Source organism: Condylostylus longicornis, unplaced genomic scaffold (assembly GCF_029603195.1).
Source record: "Condylostylus longicornis isolate FDR11 unplaced genomic scaffold, ASM2960319v2 ptg000049l, whole genome shotgun sequence".
NCBI lineage: Eukaryota > Metazoa > Arthropoda > Insecta > Diptera > Dolichopodidae > Condylostylus > Condylostylus longicornis.
The window spans coordinates 7,370,315-7,385,625 of record NW_026578018.1 but is presented as its reverse complement, the minus strand read 5'-3'; the positions used below and the strand labels follow the sequence as shown (position 1 = coordinate 7,385,625).

The 15,311-nt window shown below is 25.1% G+C and overlaps 1 protein-coding gene across 1 annotated transcript; it reads left to right on the top strand.

Annotated features, from left to right (window-relative positions):
• The first annotated feature begins 3,529 nt into the window (after positions 1-3,529).
• On the top strand, positions 3,530-14,599 carry LOC129611380 (uncharacterized). The gene is made up of 3 exons (XM_055524513.1): positions 3,530-3,693; positions 3,764-3,888; positions 11,943-14,599. The coding sequence occupies exons 1-3, from the start codon at positions 3,673-3,675 to the stop codon at positions 14,587-14,589; spliced, it is 2,793 nt and encodes a 930-aa protein (XP_055380488.1). The 5' UTR covers positions 3,530-3,672; the 3' UTR covers positions 14,590-14,599.
• Positions 14,600-15,311: the final 712 nt, after the last annotated feature.

Below are 15,311 nucleotides of genomic sequence, written 5' to 3'. Positions count from 1 at the left end.
TATAGTAATTTCATTCAAATAGCAATCACATGAAAAGGCACTCATTACTGAATCACTCTGTATATAAATAGCTTGTGACATTATTTAAAGCTCAAGAAGTTCAATATAATTTTTGTTTTACAGAAAACTTGTTATTTTAAAAAGCAAAGACAATATTCTTCGTTTTTTTAATTAAAAAGCTTTTTATAATATACGCAGAATTGTTCAACTACAAATAGTTTGTGTGTTATCATTGGTCTTTACCATATTAGTCATCATAGTCTTAAGATGAATTTAATAGTGAATAAATTCCAATCATTTATTTTTGAAAAATACATACTTAATATTACATACGTGTACACATGTATATATATACATGTAAATGTAACTACATAGATTCTGCAACCATTAAAATATCACACCTTTTAACATTCATTCTATTGCGACAGCTTCTTTAAATACAAATTTAAAATTCATTTTCAAGTATTTTTTTTTTTCTATATTTCATTATTTATTTATTCATTAATTCAATTTTGACAAACGATTGATATTTACGATTTTTTTTCGGATTTTAAATAATAAGTAAATATTAATAAAATTATGCAAATTACCGTTATAAAAGCTTAACAGACAAACATATTTTATACAAATTAAAACTTAATTAACACCAAATAGAAAAGAATGTTTTCTGTGTAGAATAGAAAAAAAAATTGAAAGTGATTTTTACTCTATCTGAAGAACACCAACTACTACATGGCAATTAACAAAAGAAATTAAAAAAAAAATTTAAAAAAAAATATTTTGAATTGAAAAAAATTTACTTTTAGGGTGGGTCATTTTAAAATGTTTACAATGTTAAAAATTTTTTCATTTATGATTGACCTTCAATTTAAATTGTTTTGCCGCACAACATAAAACTAAATATTGAAATCTAGTGGTAGATAATGTAAATAATAAAATGTGACTATTTAAATTGAAATTAAAATAATAAGAGTGGTCGGATTTTTAAAATTCCTTTAACGACTAAATTCCTAATAAGTTCAATCGCAGCGAATTTCAATTATAAATTGAGCCGCGATAAAAAATGAATATTGCTTCGTGTCTCGTCGCTTTCGTGTCTAAAGTAAAATATATTTTCAAATTTTGCAAAAACATTCACGAATTGGTACGGGATGCGATTTATTTGCGTGGATTTTACCAATTAGTTTGGAATAGGCTGCTTCGGCTGAAATTGGGGCCTGTTCAGCAATGTTCTTGTCAGTGAATTGATTACCACATCTATTTATTTGTTGTTTTCTCACATTCGAATACTAAATGGGAAGTCCCCCTTTTTCTCTTGAATTTATTGTATTTTTATAATACTTTTATTATTATTCACATATTAATCCCATTCTCGTGTTGTACAGAGCCAGAAATTTTTCTTAACTACTTATGGTAAGACCTAATATTTAAAATTTTAAAAACTAATTTACTTTTCGTTAAGTAAATTTATTCAAAATCAAATTGTCTTCCAAGAACTTACAAAAAAATTTAACAAATTCCCATGAGTCTTCAATATCGCAATCTTTATAATATTAATTTATACCCATTATACCGAATATTACAATTAGAAGGCGAAAAAAACAATCTCTATTAGTTAAGGAACTACGGAATTTGAATCAACTTCCATTTTCACAATTTTTTTTTTTACAATTAAAATTGTATAACAAAATCATTATATATAAAAAAAAGAGCAACAAATAAACCGCTTTAAAAAGTAATAAATTTCCCAGAAAACAGACACAAAAAAAAACAACAAAGTTAAAAACAACCGGCAAATATTCTAAAAATTCTAAAATCATTTTTTGCTCTTGTATTTTTGCTCCACAGTCACATAGTACAGTTTATTAAAATTATATAACTTTTATTACATGATAAATTAATAATGATGTTTATTAATTATTATTGACTTTTAACACAATAGCTGGAATTATTTTCGACAAATAATCGATTACACTGAAAGAAATTACTCAGCTAACTAAATTAAATTAAGTACGTTTCAAAGTAACTTTATAATAAAGACAAATAAAAATTTTATACTTGAATTAATTACCAAAATTAATAATTAAAAAATAAAAAAAATTAGGAATCTTTTGTATTTTATAATTTAGATTACATTTTTCTTAAAAATTTTTTAACATACTATAAACAATACACAGTAAAAAATAATCTGATATGGTCAGCCATATAATCGACTGCGAAATATTAAGGACGCTAGTAAATTTGTAATTTAAATATGTAGATAAAAACATAATTTAGTAGGCTTTTAGTAGAGCTTCGCTTTATATCACACGAATTTGCTGAAAAGGATCGTCAGTAAACTTTTACTGAATTCAAATATTAAATTTCAACAAATTCCGTCGATTAGTTCTTTAGATATGATAAAAAATATAAAATCGTCCCCCTAGTGGAAGTTCAGTTTCTGAACCCTAACACCACCAAAAATTTTGTAAGTTCATATATTATAAGTCTCTTCTTACACGCGCAAAAATTTAAATCGTAAAATTGTAATGACTCGCAGTAAAATATTCAATTACTGACACCTGATTTTTTTTCCAAAATTGAAGTGATTTTTCGTTTTGTCAAACGAAGCTCATATTAACAATTTCAAGAAAATTTGTTGAATAATTTCTTAAAAAATTATCAAAAATATAAAATCGACCCGTAGAATAAAGATCCAGTTTCCGAAACCTGGCATATGAAAAAAATTTAAGATCAAATCGTGACATATCTCAAAATTTGATTAAAACATGACATAACCAAAGTATTCTAAGATATAAATTTTCATTGAAATCGTTTCGACCCAAAATGAAGTACAGATCTGCACTGACAGACTGCCAGAAAAACCTTCCAAAAGTCTCTCTTCGAAGACATCTTTCCAAAAGTAGTTTATTTACGCTTCTTTACCTACGTAGACGTAAACTTACCCCCAAAACTGAACATGCTAAATCTGGTGGCATCACATAACCTCCCATATTGTATGCAATGCAGTCGGTAAAAAAAAAGTGTTAAAAATGCTAAATGTAGCAGAAAAAAAATATAAAAATGAAACCGGTTGAAATTTCGTCACAACTTTTGTTTAAAATTTTTTTCTGATTTTTTTTTTCTTCCAATACCGCATAACTATTGTATACGAAATTAATATACATTTATGCAAACATATATACATTTGAATTTCTAGATTTATAACATGTTTTCTAACACAATACGTAATACATACATAAATACATACATACAAAACATGTGAATAACAAAGGATTATTCTTAGATGATGATGGTAACTCTCTGTTTTTTTTTTTGTTTTTTTCATTTTTAATTTAAAATCACTTTTGATTTCTAGTTTTTATTTTGCTTTTATAAGAAAACTCATCTTCTTTTTAAATTTTATGCAAATAAAAAAATAAAAAAAAAAATAATAATTTCTTGAAGGGGATACTTTAGATTTTTTTAATTCCGTTAAATTTAGTTTTATGTTAGAGTCACTAGTGAACGAATCGTTTGAATAAGAGAAATAGAAATTAAAGAAAAAATAATACTAAAATTTTGATACTATCGTAGTACGGCGGTAAATTGAAGGATCCTATATATACAAAACAAAAGCAAACCGAATAAGTCGGAAATTTTCGGAATTTTAATTTTTCAGAAAAACGAAAAATGTTAAAATTATTATTTTTAGTAAGTTTTTATTTAAAAAAGTTTTATAATTAAATTAAATTATTAATTTTTTTTATATACCCAAAATTAGGTGGGCATTACAATAACAACATGTTTAAGTTATGATCCTGAAATGTATCTTAAGGAAAATGATAATTTTGGTGACACAAAAGAGGATTATTATATGAATAATTTTAAAGGACAATACAGATATTCGTAAGTATATGAAAATATTATCAAAATTCATTATAAGATAAAAGCTTTCATCCCCACTATGTAGAAGTATAAGAAAGCTTATTATATAATATTACGACAAACAAATATTACGGTAAACAAAATAAATTAGGTCAACGCGTGTAATGTCATTATTTGAGCTTAGAATCGTCAAAATTACTGAATATTGTAATCATGATAATTTAATTGAACAATATTTTCAATTTGATTATGATCCAAATTTGAAATAATTTTGATAATCAATATTAGAACTTAATTATTTTTAAATATAATTTTGTAAAATTAATATTATAAATTATTATTCAATTATGTAAAATTTAAAACATATCAAAAATTATTGTGTAGTAAATATTATCAATATCGAAAATTAATATGTCGTATTATGAAAATATTATAAATTGAAATCGTTCAACATAATATTTACGAAAATTTTTTACGGTATTATTTAATTTAATATTTTTGATTTAATTTAATTCTTAATTTAAAATGAAATACATAATTCTGTTTTATTATATTTAATAAAAGAATATTTAATAAAAATTAATATCAAATTTTAACTGTCAATGTCAAAAACTAACATAAAATTTTTGACAATATCACTTACTGAAATTGCTCCACTTAAAATATAACTAAAAATTTAAATTATATAAAATTCCTTTCAAAAATCACTTTAGTCAATATTCAAATTGCAATCGACTTTTATTATTTAAAGTAGCAACTAATTTTATAACCTATTTGTAGCAGAATAAGCTAGCAACACATATTTTATTCAATAATCTACTGGCAATAATTATTAAACTGCAACATTAATTAAACAACAATAATAAATTCAATATTGAGTAATCCCGTATAATCATTCAAAAAATTCATTCAAACTTTTAATAAAGAAAAATTATGTTGCAAACATTAAAATTGCATTTATAGTTTATTGAACTCAACATAAATGCTATAAAACGGATGACAAGCGTGTTATCCAAAACAAACACCATAATTTATTGTTGACATTTTATTGTTGAGTTATTGAATTTTTTCCCATTTATAAAAATATAAAGCAACAATATAAATTCGTAATATTTTATTTATGAATGAAATTATAATTTACAGAAGTTTTTTAATGTAACCTTGATTTTACATAAATAACACACCCTTTTATGTAAAAACAAAAATCTCTTATGTAATTTTCATTTTTCATTTCGAATCAAATAAAGACGGTCATTGAATTAGATTAAAAATTTTTCTATTAAAAATGTTTTCATTTCAATAAAATGCGCATATAAAACAAATTTTAGTCTTTTTGGGATTCTCGGACAATAAAAAAGAAAGCACACAATTAATTTTTTTTTCGGTATTTTTATAAAAAAAATTATATTAAGTGGCAAAAAATGTGGCAATTTACATTTAATATACATAATTACAAATATAAATAAACAAAATTTCTATAAAATCATTTTAAAAAATAAAAAAAAGAATTTATTTGTATCTTAGGATTAACACACAAATTAATTAATTTCAAATTTAGAAGTGATAAAATATCGATAAAAATGATATAAGGAAAACAAAAACAAAAACAGGATGAGCTCATAGGACATTTTTGACAATGACAAAAATTCTCATGTGATAAAAAGGTCAAAATTTCTTAAAAACTAAAATTTATAATAATAAACAATGGACGTAAGACTAAATAAAATAGAAAATTGCGAGAAAAAAAAAATATTAAAGAATTAAAAGAAGCGAAAAAAATTAAGTGGAATTAAGAAGCATAGACATATAATTATAGAATTTACATAAACGCCATATTTAAATTTATTAATTAATAACAAAAAAAAAAAAAAAACCGAATTTGGTTTCTTACTTTTAATACAATGGTAGCAAAAATTTTCTTTTATGTTCTTATATTTTCTTATAGTTTCACTTTTATTACAGAGTGTTGCAGAGCTGTAAAAGAACTATTTAACATTTTTTAAATAATACTTATGTATTATTGATTTGAATATGTTTTTAATGTGGTCTTGCCTAATGGCTATAACAAACTTGATAGTAACTAATCGGGATTTCCTTAACGTTATCCCGGGACACGTATACGTATACAGCTTTCTGTAGAACAATCTGAATTACTTACACATGTATAAGTACTTACACAAATTAGATTTTTGATACTCTATTTTTTTGCAAAACTAAAATGATAAATAAAATTAGGAAAAATTTCAGTCATTAGTTTCAGTTTATTGTGTATACGTTTGTCTCTAATCTCTTCATCCCCTGAGATAGAAAACTAAAATTTATATACAGTAGGTTTTTCTTTATTAGAAAACTATTATTGTAGAAGAAAATGTTTAGTAATCCGCTCGCCCCCATTTTTTAAAGTATTTTAAAGTAAAAAGCTAACGGTAATCACTGTGCCGCATCAAAATATATAATTATTTGTCTTAACTCACTTACTTCACCTGTCAAATTCGACTATTATTCTTCGCTTCTTTTAAAATTGTTATTTCATTTCAAATGTATGCAGTAATTTGAAATATTTCGAAAATTTAGTGAAAGTAGTTTAACAGCTAGTAGGTTACTTAAGGGAATTGCACAATAAGACTTTCTTATTCAAGGGAATTATTTTACGAACCATTGGTTTAATTTGAATTTATTTTAATATTTTATTTTAATGTACTAGCATATTTTAATTTTAATTTGTAGTGGACACTCTACATCATATATTTGTATGAAAGCGTTCTTAGCAAAAGATTAATTTGTTTTTATATTAAAACAAAATTTCTTATAAACAAAATATATTAATTAAAAAAAAATTTTCGAATTTATTTTTTTTTTTGGAAATTATCCTGGCATGACACAATTTTTACATTTTAGAATATATGACAAATAAAATTAGCTTTATATTAATTTGTATAACTCTTTTGTTTACTACTCTTAATGAGATTGAAACAGAGAAACTGAATATAAGTAATTGAACTCTTGTAGCAAACTATATAATTTATGACTATTCGTAAAGAACCATTTGTCTCCAGTTACTTACACACTTTCGAATATTTTTCATTTTAGTACAATTAAAAATGGCATTACAATTGAATTTGTATAAAATTCAAGACTATACTCTGAATACACTGGAATAAAAAAATTAGAATTAAATAGGAAAATTTTTGTATAACTTTAGTTTTCACCGGAACAAATTGTGCGTTATTTCTGTCCAATTGATAAATATTATATTTTCATAGTGTTATACAATATATTAATAAATGAATAAATTTTTTGAAATTTAAAAACTCAGTTATAATTCAATTATATAAAAGATCTATATAAAAGATTTACTAGTTTTTTCATCTATTTCTGCATTTAACTACTTAAAATTTTATTGTTGATCAACAAATTTGATCTAAATTAAAAAATTCCAAAATTACCCAAAAATCTATTAAAAATATGTCAATGTACGAAAAACATCCAGAAAAACATTATCTTAGAATAAATAACCAATTAAATTAAAATTTAACAAATAATTATTGTTTTCCGGCCTCCTAAATAATGGGAACTTTAATATATATATATATATACAGTATGTATAAACAATATGTAAATTATAATTAAAATTATAATATTTTAACACTTTGACACCTGTATACTTCCTTAGACAATAATCTAGACAAAAATTTTGTTATATAACTTGAATATTTAGATCATAATTAATAACGGTATAACAAAAAAAATTCTTTACAACACCAATAGTTTTTCTCTATACCTACACAACAATCGCTTTTATTAAAAAATATTTTTATCTATTTAATTTATATTTTCTATTGAAAAATAATAATAGAAAAATAGAAAACAATATTTTTCATCTTCTATCTTCTATATATACAATAAAAAAATATTCTATTTTTAAAAGAGTTATGTAATTTAATCAATACTAATTTTTCTTATAATAAAATAAAAGAATTAAAATAGCAGCTAAAACTTGACCTGGATTCTTTTTATCAGCCTAACATCAATAGTCTAAAACTTAACAAGTTTATAGAAAAAATAAAATAATATTATTTTTTATACATTAAAATAACAATATAAAATTAAAACTATTATACATACACGAAATGTGTATGTAAATATGTTTATACAATTTGTATTCAAGTTAGATCTTTATAACTACTATAATGTACAAATCTAGTTTTCGAAAATTCATTATAATTTGTAATAAATGTTTTTGTTTATGCCGAAAAACTTCCTAATACATATTTAATTTTCAATATAAAATTATTATTTCTTAAAATCACTATGAAATTTATTTAAAATTAATTTTAATTAATTTTATTTTACATACAAATATATTTTATTATATATACTAGCACGGCTATTGAACGATAGATGGCGCTTGTGACTATGTAAATTATTGCTACAGCCTATGATTCGATTTAACAAGAATAAAAGAGATTAGAAAAACAAGCAAAACAAAAAGGAGAAAAATACTAGCAAAGAAATTTTTAAATTGAAAAAATTTACAAATAAGCCGCAGATATTTTGTCGATTGAATAATTTTTGGCAATAAACCTCAGTTTTCGGTATCTTGTGTTAAGAGTATTGCTATGGGTTTTAAAAATATTTCTTTCGAATCTATTCATGGGTTTTGTGCTATCTGGTATACCGATCATGCGATTCTCAGATTTTAGCAAAAAAAACTATATATTTATAAATGAACAGTTAGAGTTGTCATTCATCGTTCACAAGATGTGCTACAGTGATACTATGGTTAACAGTTAGTATTATGGGTGACACTGTTGCACTATATAATGAGAAGGAGGAAAAGAATGTATATTGCTTTTATAAGCAGTATTCGTAGGGATGCTACGAGAATCTGATATAACGTTATTTAGTTATAATAATGACTTTTCTTACAAAATATAAAATACAATTTTGGATACAATATTTGAAATTTTAATATTAATTAACGAAAAGGTACAAAATATTTTAGCAAAATTATAAAAACGCCGATCCTAGAACTGTATTTAACTGTAAAATCTAGCCAAAAGCTTTATTAAACTTAAAAGTATCAAAAATATTGCCATATGTCGTTAATTTATTTCATTTATTTTTTTAGATCTATTCCAATATATTTTATCGTATCTTAACTAAATCAGTTAGCATTATTGACTTCTATTTTTCTATATGATTATTTTTTATGCATTCCTTCCTATTATTATTGTTAATAAATTTTACTCAAATACCAAAAAACCAAGTTATTTACTTTCAATTTATTTAAAAAGAACTACAACTTTCTAATTTATAGAATTCATGTCAAAGAAACCTTGTTTCTAACAATTTTTTTTAATGACCAAATTAACAAAAAATTAACAACAATTTTTAATGTCACAAATTAATTTAAAATTAATATAATAGAAATACAATTTCTATTATATGGATAAAAGATTTATTTCATCATTTTTTATAAAAAAAAATTCTAAAACAATCAATAAATAATAAATATTTAAGTATGATCTAATGCTAATCTAGGATATGTTCAAACTATCAATATAATTAATTTAAATATAATAATGGATTTACCATTAATTTGCAAATCAAAAATTAATAAATAATCACAAAATTTTAGAAAATTAAAAAAAAAATATTTTTTGAATGCATATTTTGAAATTTTTGTAAAGTCAATACAACTCTAACCATGATTATAACACGCTCATCTAAATAACTTGCATATATAATAGTTAAGTAACGACTCATATTTATTCCGTTACGTCATTGCTTTACATTTCGTATTACAAAATGAATGTCAAATCCTTAATTTTAGAGTTCATTCAAAACAGAAACACATTCGAAACAGCTTTAACTGCCAACTACGTAGGAGTTGTTAAGAGGAGCAGTTACACACATTATTGTTTCACTTCCAGATATCTTAATATTTTTATATGAAAAATAAACGGCAATTCCTGAAAATTTGAGCTCCAAATTAGTTTTTCTTCTTATATAACAGAATTTCTATACAATACAGCGTCCTATTTACAAGCAACTCAGTATTACACTTGAAGCATCTTTTCATTTATATAACACATTATGTCAATCATTCAATGCATTCACAAGTTCAAACATTCTTTTATACAAAAACTGGTCATAAACAATATATTTTTGCAGAATTTTAACAAAATTAATCCTTGAATTATTTTAAATAATAAAGTTATAACAATGTTTCAATTATAATACATAAATAACTGTCAAATTAAATTTATCTGCGCCACCGCATCTATATTTTATACTTCTTAATAATATAATGTCAAAAATACACAATCAAAATTTAAAATTTTGTTTCATAACACCTCAGAAATTAATTTATTTTAAAAATTAACCTTTGATTTCAAGTCAAAATCATGTTGCTCTCCTACACGAGACTCATTTGAAAAATTCTTCATTTTTTGTCTTGTTTCTTTTTTTATTTTGTAAAATTTACTTCCGTTTTAATTTTACATTGCGATTTTTCACCCCCGTCGAATTCCAAATCATAACCTTACAATACACTTTTTTTTTTTGTTTATCCTATCGCATACCGGTGTAATTTTTTTTTCTGAGCTATAAAAATAAAAGCTTGAAATATTGCCAACCGTTGATTAATATTATATTTTGGCTATTTCACGCTTACCAAATTTTTTCATACAAAAAAAAAAAAATTTAAAACACAAAAAAAAAATTATACCAGAAAAACTTGAATGCCGCCGATAAACTTTGAATTCTTGTTTTTTTTTTCTTACTCGTACTTTGCAAAATATTTTAAGAATCCGAAATTATATGAGTAAAACAATTTAGAAAAACGTTTTATTAGACAAAATTTAGAAAAAAAAAGTGTTAAAAGCAGATTTCGTTTTTTTTTTTTTAATATTTTGCGCTATTTTTCTCATGTGGTGCTCCTGTATGCTAGAAGCATTTGTTAAGCTCATCTTCTCTTTCTAATTTATCAAAGTTTAAAGCAACGTTTCAAATGAGTTCATTATTAATTCATGTATGAAATTAAGACAAGAAACTTTGTATTTTTTTTTCTCTTAATTATTAAAATTATTATTAATTTTTATTTTTAGATAATTCATAAATCTTTAGGAATTTTATTAAAATATTAAACTATTAAATTTTAAGGATTACTGCTTTTGAAAAAAAAAATTTCAAACTAGATGTCATGATAGGCAATCGTTATTTTGCAAAAGGAAATAAAAAAAAAAACAAAACAGAAAACAATTATTTTTTTTTGTCAAAAAATTCACAAATCACAATGAACTTTTAATCAAAATTTGAATAACAAGTTACCAAAAATTAAAATAGACAATAGTAGAAATAAAGTAGACAATAATAGAAAAAAATAAATAAATCAATAAACATTTAAGATTTATGCATTTTATTCAAATCGCATTTAAATACCGGGTGTGAAATGTCAAATTTGACATACTCAACATTTTATAAAAAGCAATTTGAAAGAAAACAAAAATACCCACAATTTTCTTTGAGTGTATATTAGAGCAGACTTAGAGTGTATATTAGAGCAGAATTGAGTGAATTGCAGAAAATTGAACAAATTATTATTACAAATAACAAACCCGGCCTGTCAAACTAGTTTTATAATTTATGTACACATTCCACATTCTCCCCGTTAGCTTTGGAATTTGAAAAATTTTGTGTATAATGACTCAAAAATCTTAGACTCGTATGACGGGCCGCTTTAAATCAAATATTAAAATTTTAATAACTAATTTGAATAAAATTTGATTCACATATGTATAACAGTTACATAATATGAATAAAAACATTTAACTGCCAAATATTATATACTTATACGTATAAAACTTTTTAACAATGTCATGCTAATTAAAATTTGATGTTTTTGCAAATTATTCACAATAACCGTCATAATAAAATGGAATAATTCACTTTTGATTTCTTTTGCATTTTAATTTATTAATCAAAATTTCCCTTTCAAAAACCGTAAAAATAAGACAAAAAATTGTTATAATAATATTTTACTTTTACTTTTTCTTTTTTTTTCATTTTAGTTTCCAAAATCATAATAAAATTAAACAATTTCAAGATGGTTTCGCTGATGGTGGTAAAGTTGGATTTTATGCATTTGTTGGACCTGATGGTAGATTTTATGTAACATGTTATACAGCTGTTAATGGTTATAGAGCAAAAAGTATAATTGTTGTCACAGATATGCCATATGATGATTTACAAGATTTTTGTAAAAATAAATTTAATGTTGCTACAAATACATTCTCTGATTTAAGTGATATCAAAAGTTATATTGAAACAAAACAAAAAGAAAAATCTACAGTATCAACAGAAACTGATGTTAGCATAACTGGAAGAGTTAAAGGACATACAGGAGGATCTGTAACAGATAGTCATATTAAAAATGATTTGAAAACTAATATAGATACAGAAATTGGAATTTCCGGTCCCAGAAAGGGTTCCAATGACAGTGGCGAAATCCCAACAAGAGGAAGAACAAGAGGTAAAACAAGAGGCGGTGATGAAAATAATCAAGATCCAAAAAATAATGCTAATGTTAGAGGTGGAAAAGCATCAATTATAAGTGGTGATATTCCAGTAGGTGCAAATATCGATTCGTCAAATAATAATAATAAAAATATTCATTCAAAAGTTAGTGGAAAAGGAACAGAACCTGTAGATTCAAAAGGCAAAGAAAAAATTGATTTATCATTAGGAACGAATGTACCCGATACGAAAATTGTACTAACAGGAGGACAAATACCATTAACAGATAAAACGCGGACACCACCAACAACTGACATTTTAGTGCCAATACAGGTAACAGACGCAAAAGTTCCTGGTAAAACGCAAATGATCTTTTCACCAATCAATAGTAGTAATGATATTCCTAAAACAAATGCATTTACAACACCTATTAGTACAGAGCCAGAATATAAACCAGAACTTCTAGATATACCAATACCAGATGAAGTTTATTTTCCTGAATCCTTAGATCAAAAAATTATTTTTGATCCAGCTAACGGAAAAGGAAATAACCAAAATTCGATTCGTAAACCTAGTGAAGAAAATAATTCCAATACTAATAGAGTGAAAGGAAAACCCGGTTCAAGTACAGAACCTGTGAAAACTAAAGGCCCTTCAACGTCAGATAATACTGGAACAAGCAATAGAATTAAAGGACCTGGTGATAAAAATCATCCTGATACCAGCAAACCATCTTCGAACACAATAACTCCTGGTGCAATCCCAAATTTAAATGAAATAAATGAAAAAAGTCCAAAAGATCATATAAATACTGGAATTACTTCAACAGGAAAAGAAATTGATTCAATTAAAATAAACCCTTCAAAAACACAAACTAGAGGGCCATCTAATGTACCCCAATCAGAATCGAATGAAAAATTAAATCTCCCAAATAAATCGGCACATACACCAAATCAAAGCCAATCAAATATTTTATCTCCAGTTCCAGCAATCCATTTAGATAACTCAAATAGACCAAATAATATATCACCTTCTGATAAACATTCTTCCGGTGAAAAGAACCGTAACCAAGTTTCCGTTGAAATTCCTATTCAGTCTTCTCAAGCACAACACACTGGATCAGGTGAAATAACGGGATCTGTCTCCTTATCAACTCCTTCCCTAGATAGTGCGCGAATTATTGGAATGCGAGGAAAACCTGTTTCAAATATTCCAGCCACTAATGGAATTATTGACAAAACTACCGGGATTCCTCTTCCGGGTACAGGTTTTAACGTAAATAGTGGTGGAGGGATAGCAACAGGAGCTGGAACTGGAACTGGAAGTGGCACTTTTAATGTTAACATTCCTCTTAGTGGTGGTAACAGTGGAAATAATATCCCAATTACAACTGGTAAAAACGACCCTAAATTCCAAATTAATGTACCATATATTGACAATGCTAATGGTTCTGGTAGAGGTGGAAGTAAATTTAATACTGGAATATCTACTGGGGATGGTTCTTTCAAAACGGGTACTGGCATTGGCGTTCACGGTTCCACTGAATCTGGAAAAATTAATGGACAAGTCACTAACAGTGGATCTATTAATACTCATGGTTTACAACCTGAAGCTAATAGAGTAACTGGAGGTAGTAATTCGATTGCCTACTCCGGTAATAAGAACAAATTAAATAGTAATTTAGTTACTAGTATTCCTGCAACCATACATGGTAACAATATCGAAAATGTTGGTATCAGTAGTCACTTTGGTGGTGGAGGCGGCGGTGGCGGCGGTGCTGGTGCCGCCGGTGTTGGTGCCGACGGTGCTGGTGGCGGCAGTGCTGGTGGCGGCGGTGCTGGTGGCGGCGGTGGTGGTGGTAGTGGTTCAGGTCGTGACAGTATTAGTAATAACAATCTAAATACTCTTAATTTCGGTTCCAATAAAGATTTAAATAATCCATGTGTTGGACAATTAGTAACGAAAGTTGTAACACAACCTGCCCAAACCGTTACTGTTACAATACAACCGACTGCAACTCAACAACCAACCGTTTCTGTTCCCACAGCTTTATCAAAAAATTCGTGTCGAGCAAAAATTGTTGTCGAAGACAGCAATAGGAAAATTGTTGTCTTACATCCGACCGCAGCCGAAATGATGTCTATTAAAGAAAGAGCAGCAAAATCTTTGAATTGTGGTAGTTTATCATTTTTATCGAAATAATAATACAGTCATAAAAACTAAAATAAAATCATTTTAATTTTATAAAATAATTTATTATAAATTTATTTCTAAAATATTTTTTTATTTTGTAGATTTTAAAAATCAAAAAGAATATTTAATATAAAATAATACGATTTTGTAGATTTATTCAATTTCTATCGATTTAATCGATATGAATGTGATCTTATAAAAATATTGTGTAATTTTTGTTTTAATATTTTATATACTATTGTTATATTTCGTGATTATGTAAAATTATTTCAAATTCTTATTATGCATAATGTGTAATAAAAATATATTATATATAAAATATAGTGTTAAAAAATAATTACTTTCCACAAAGGTCAAAAATATTTAAAAGCCTCTGCATCCTCTTAAACAAAAACTGTATATAAATCTCTAATTGCAATGAAAAATCTTTGCTCACTTACATTTTGTCCTATATTCTCTCATATTCACAAATATGACCTATTCCTTATTAAAAATCGTTGTGATGGCCAATTTATCACTCTAACAGTTGCCACTCACTATGTTAATAGAAAATATACTAGTTTCAAAGTAGTAAAATTATTCTTACAAATTTAATTTTTTTTAATTTAGAAAATTTCCTCAAGTTTTCTCCAAAATTCTAATTTTCAAATGCGTGCCGTTAACTTTGACATTCCGTAAAATTTTTTAAAACTAATTAATTTTTCATATATGCTCCGGCACTATAACCATTT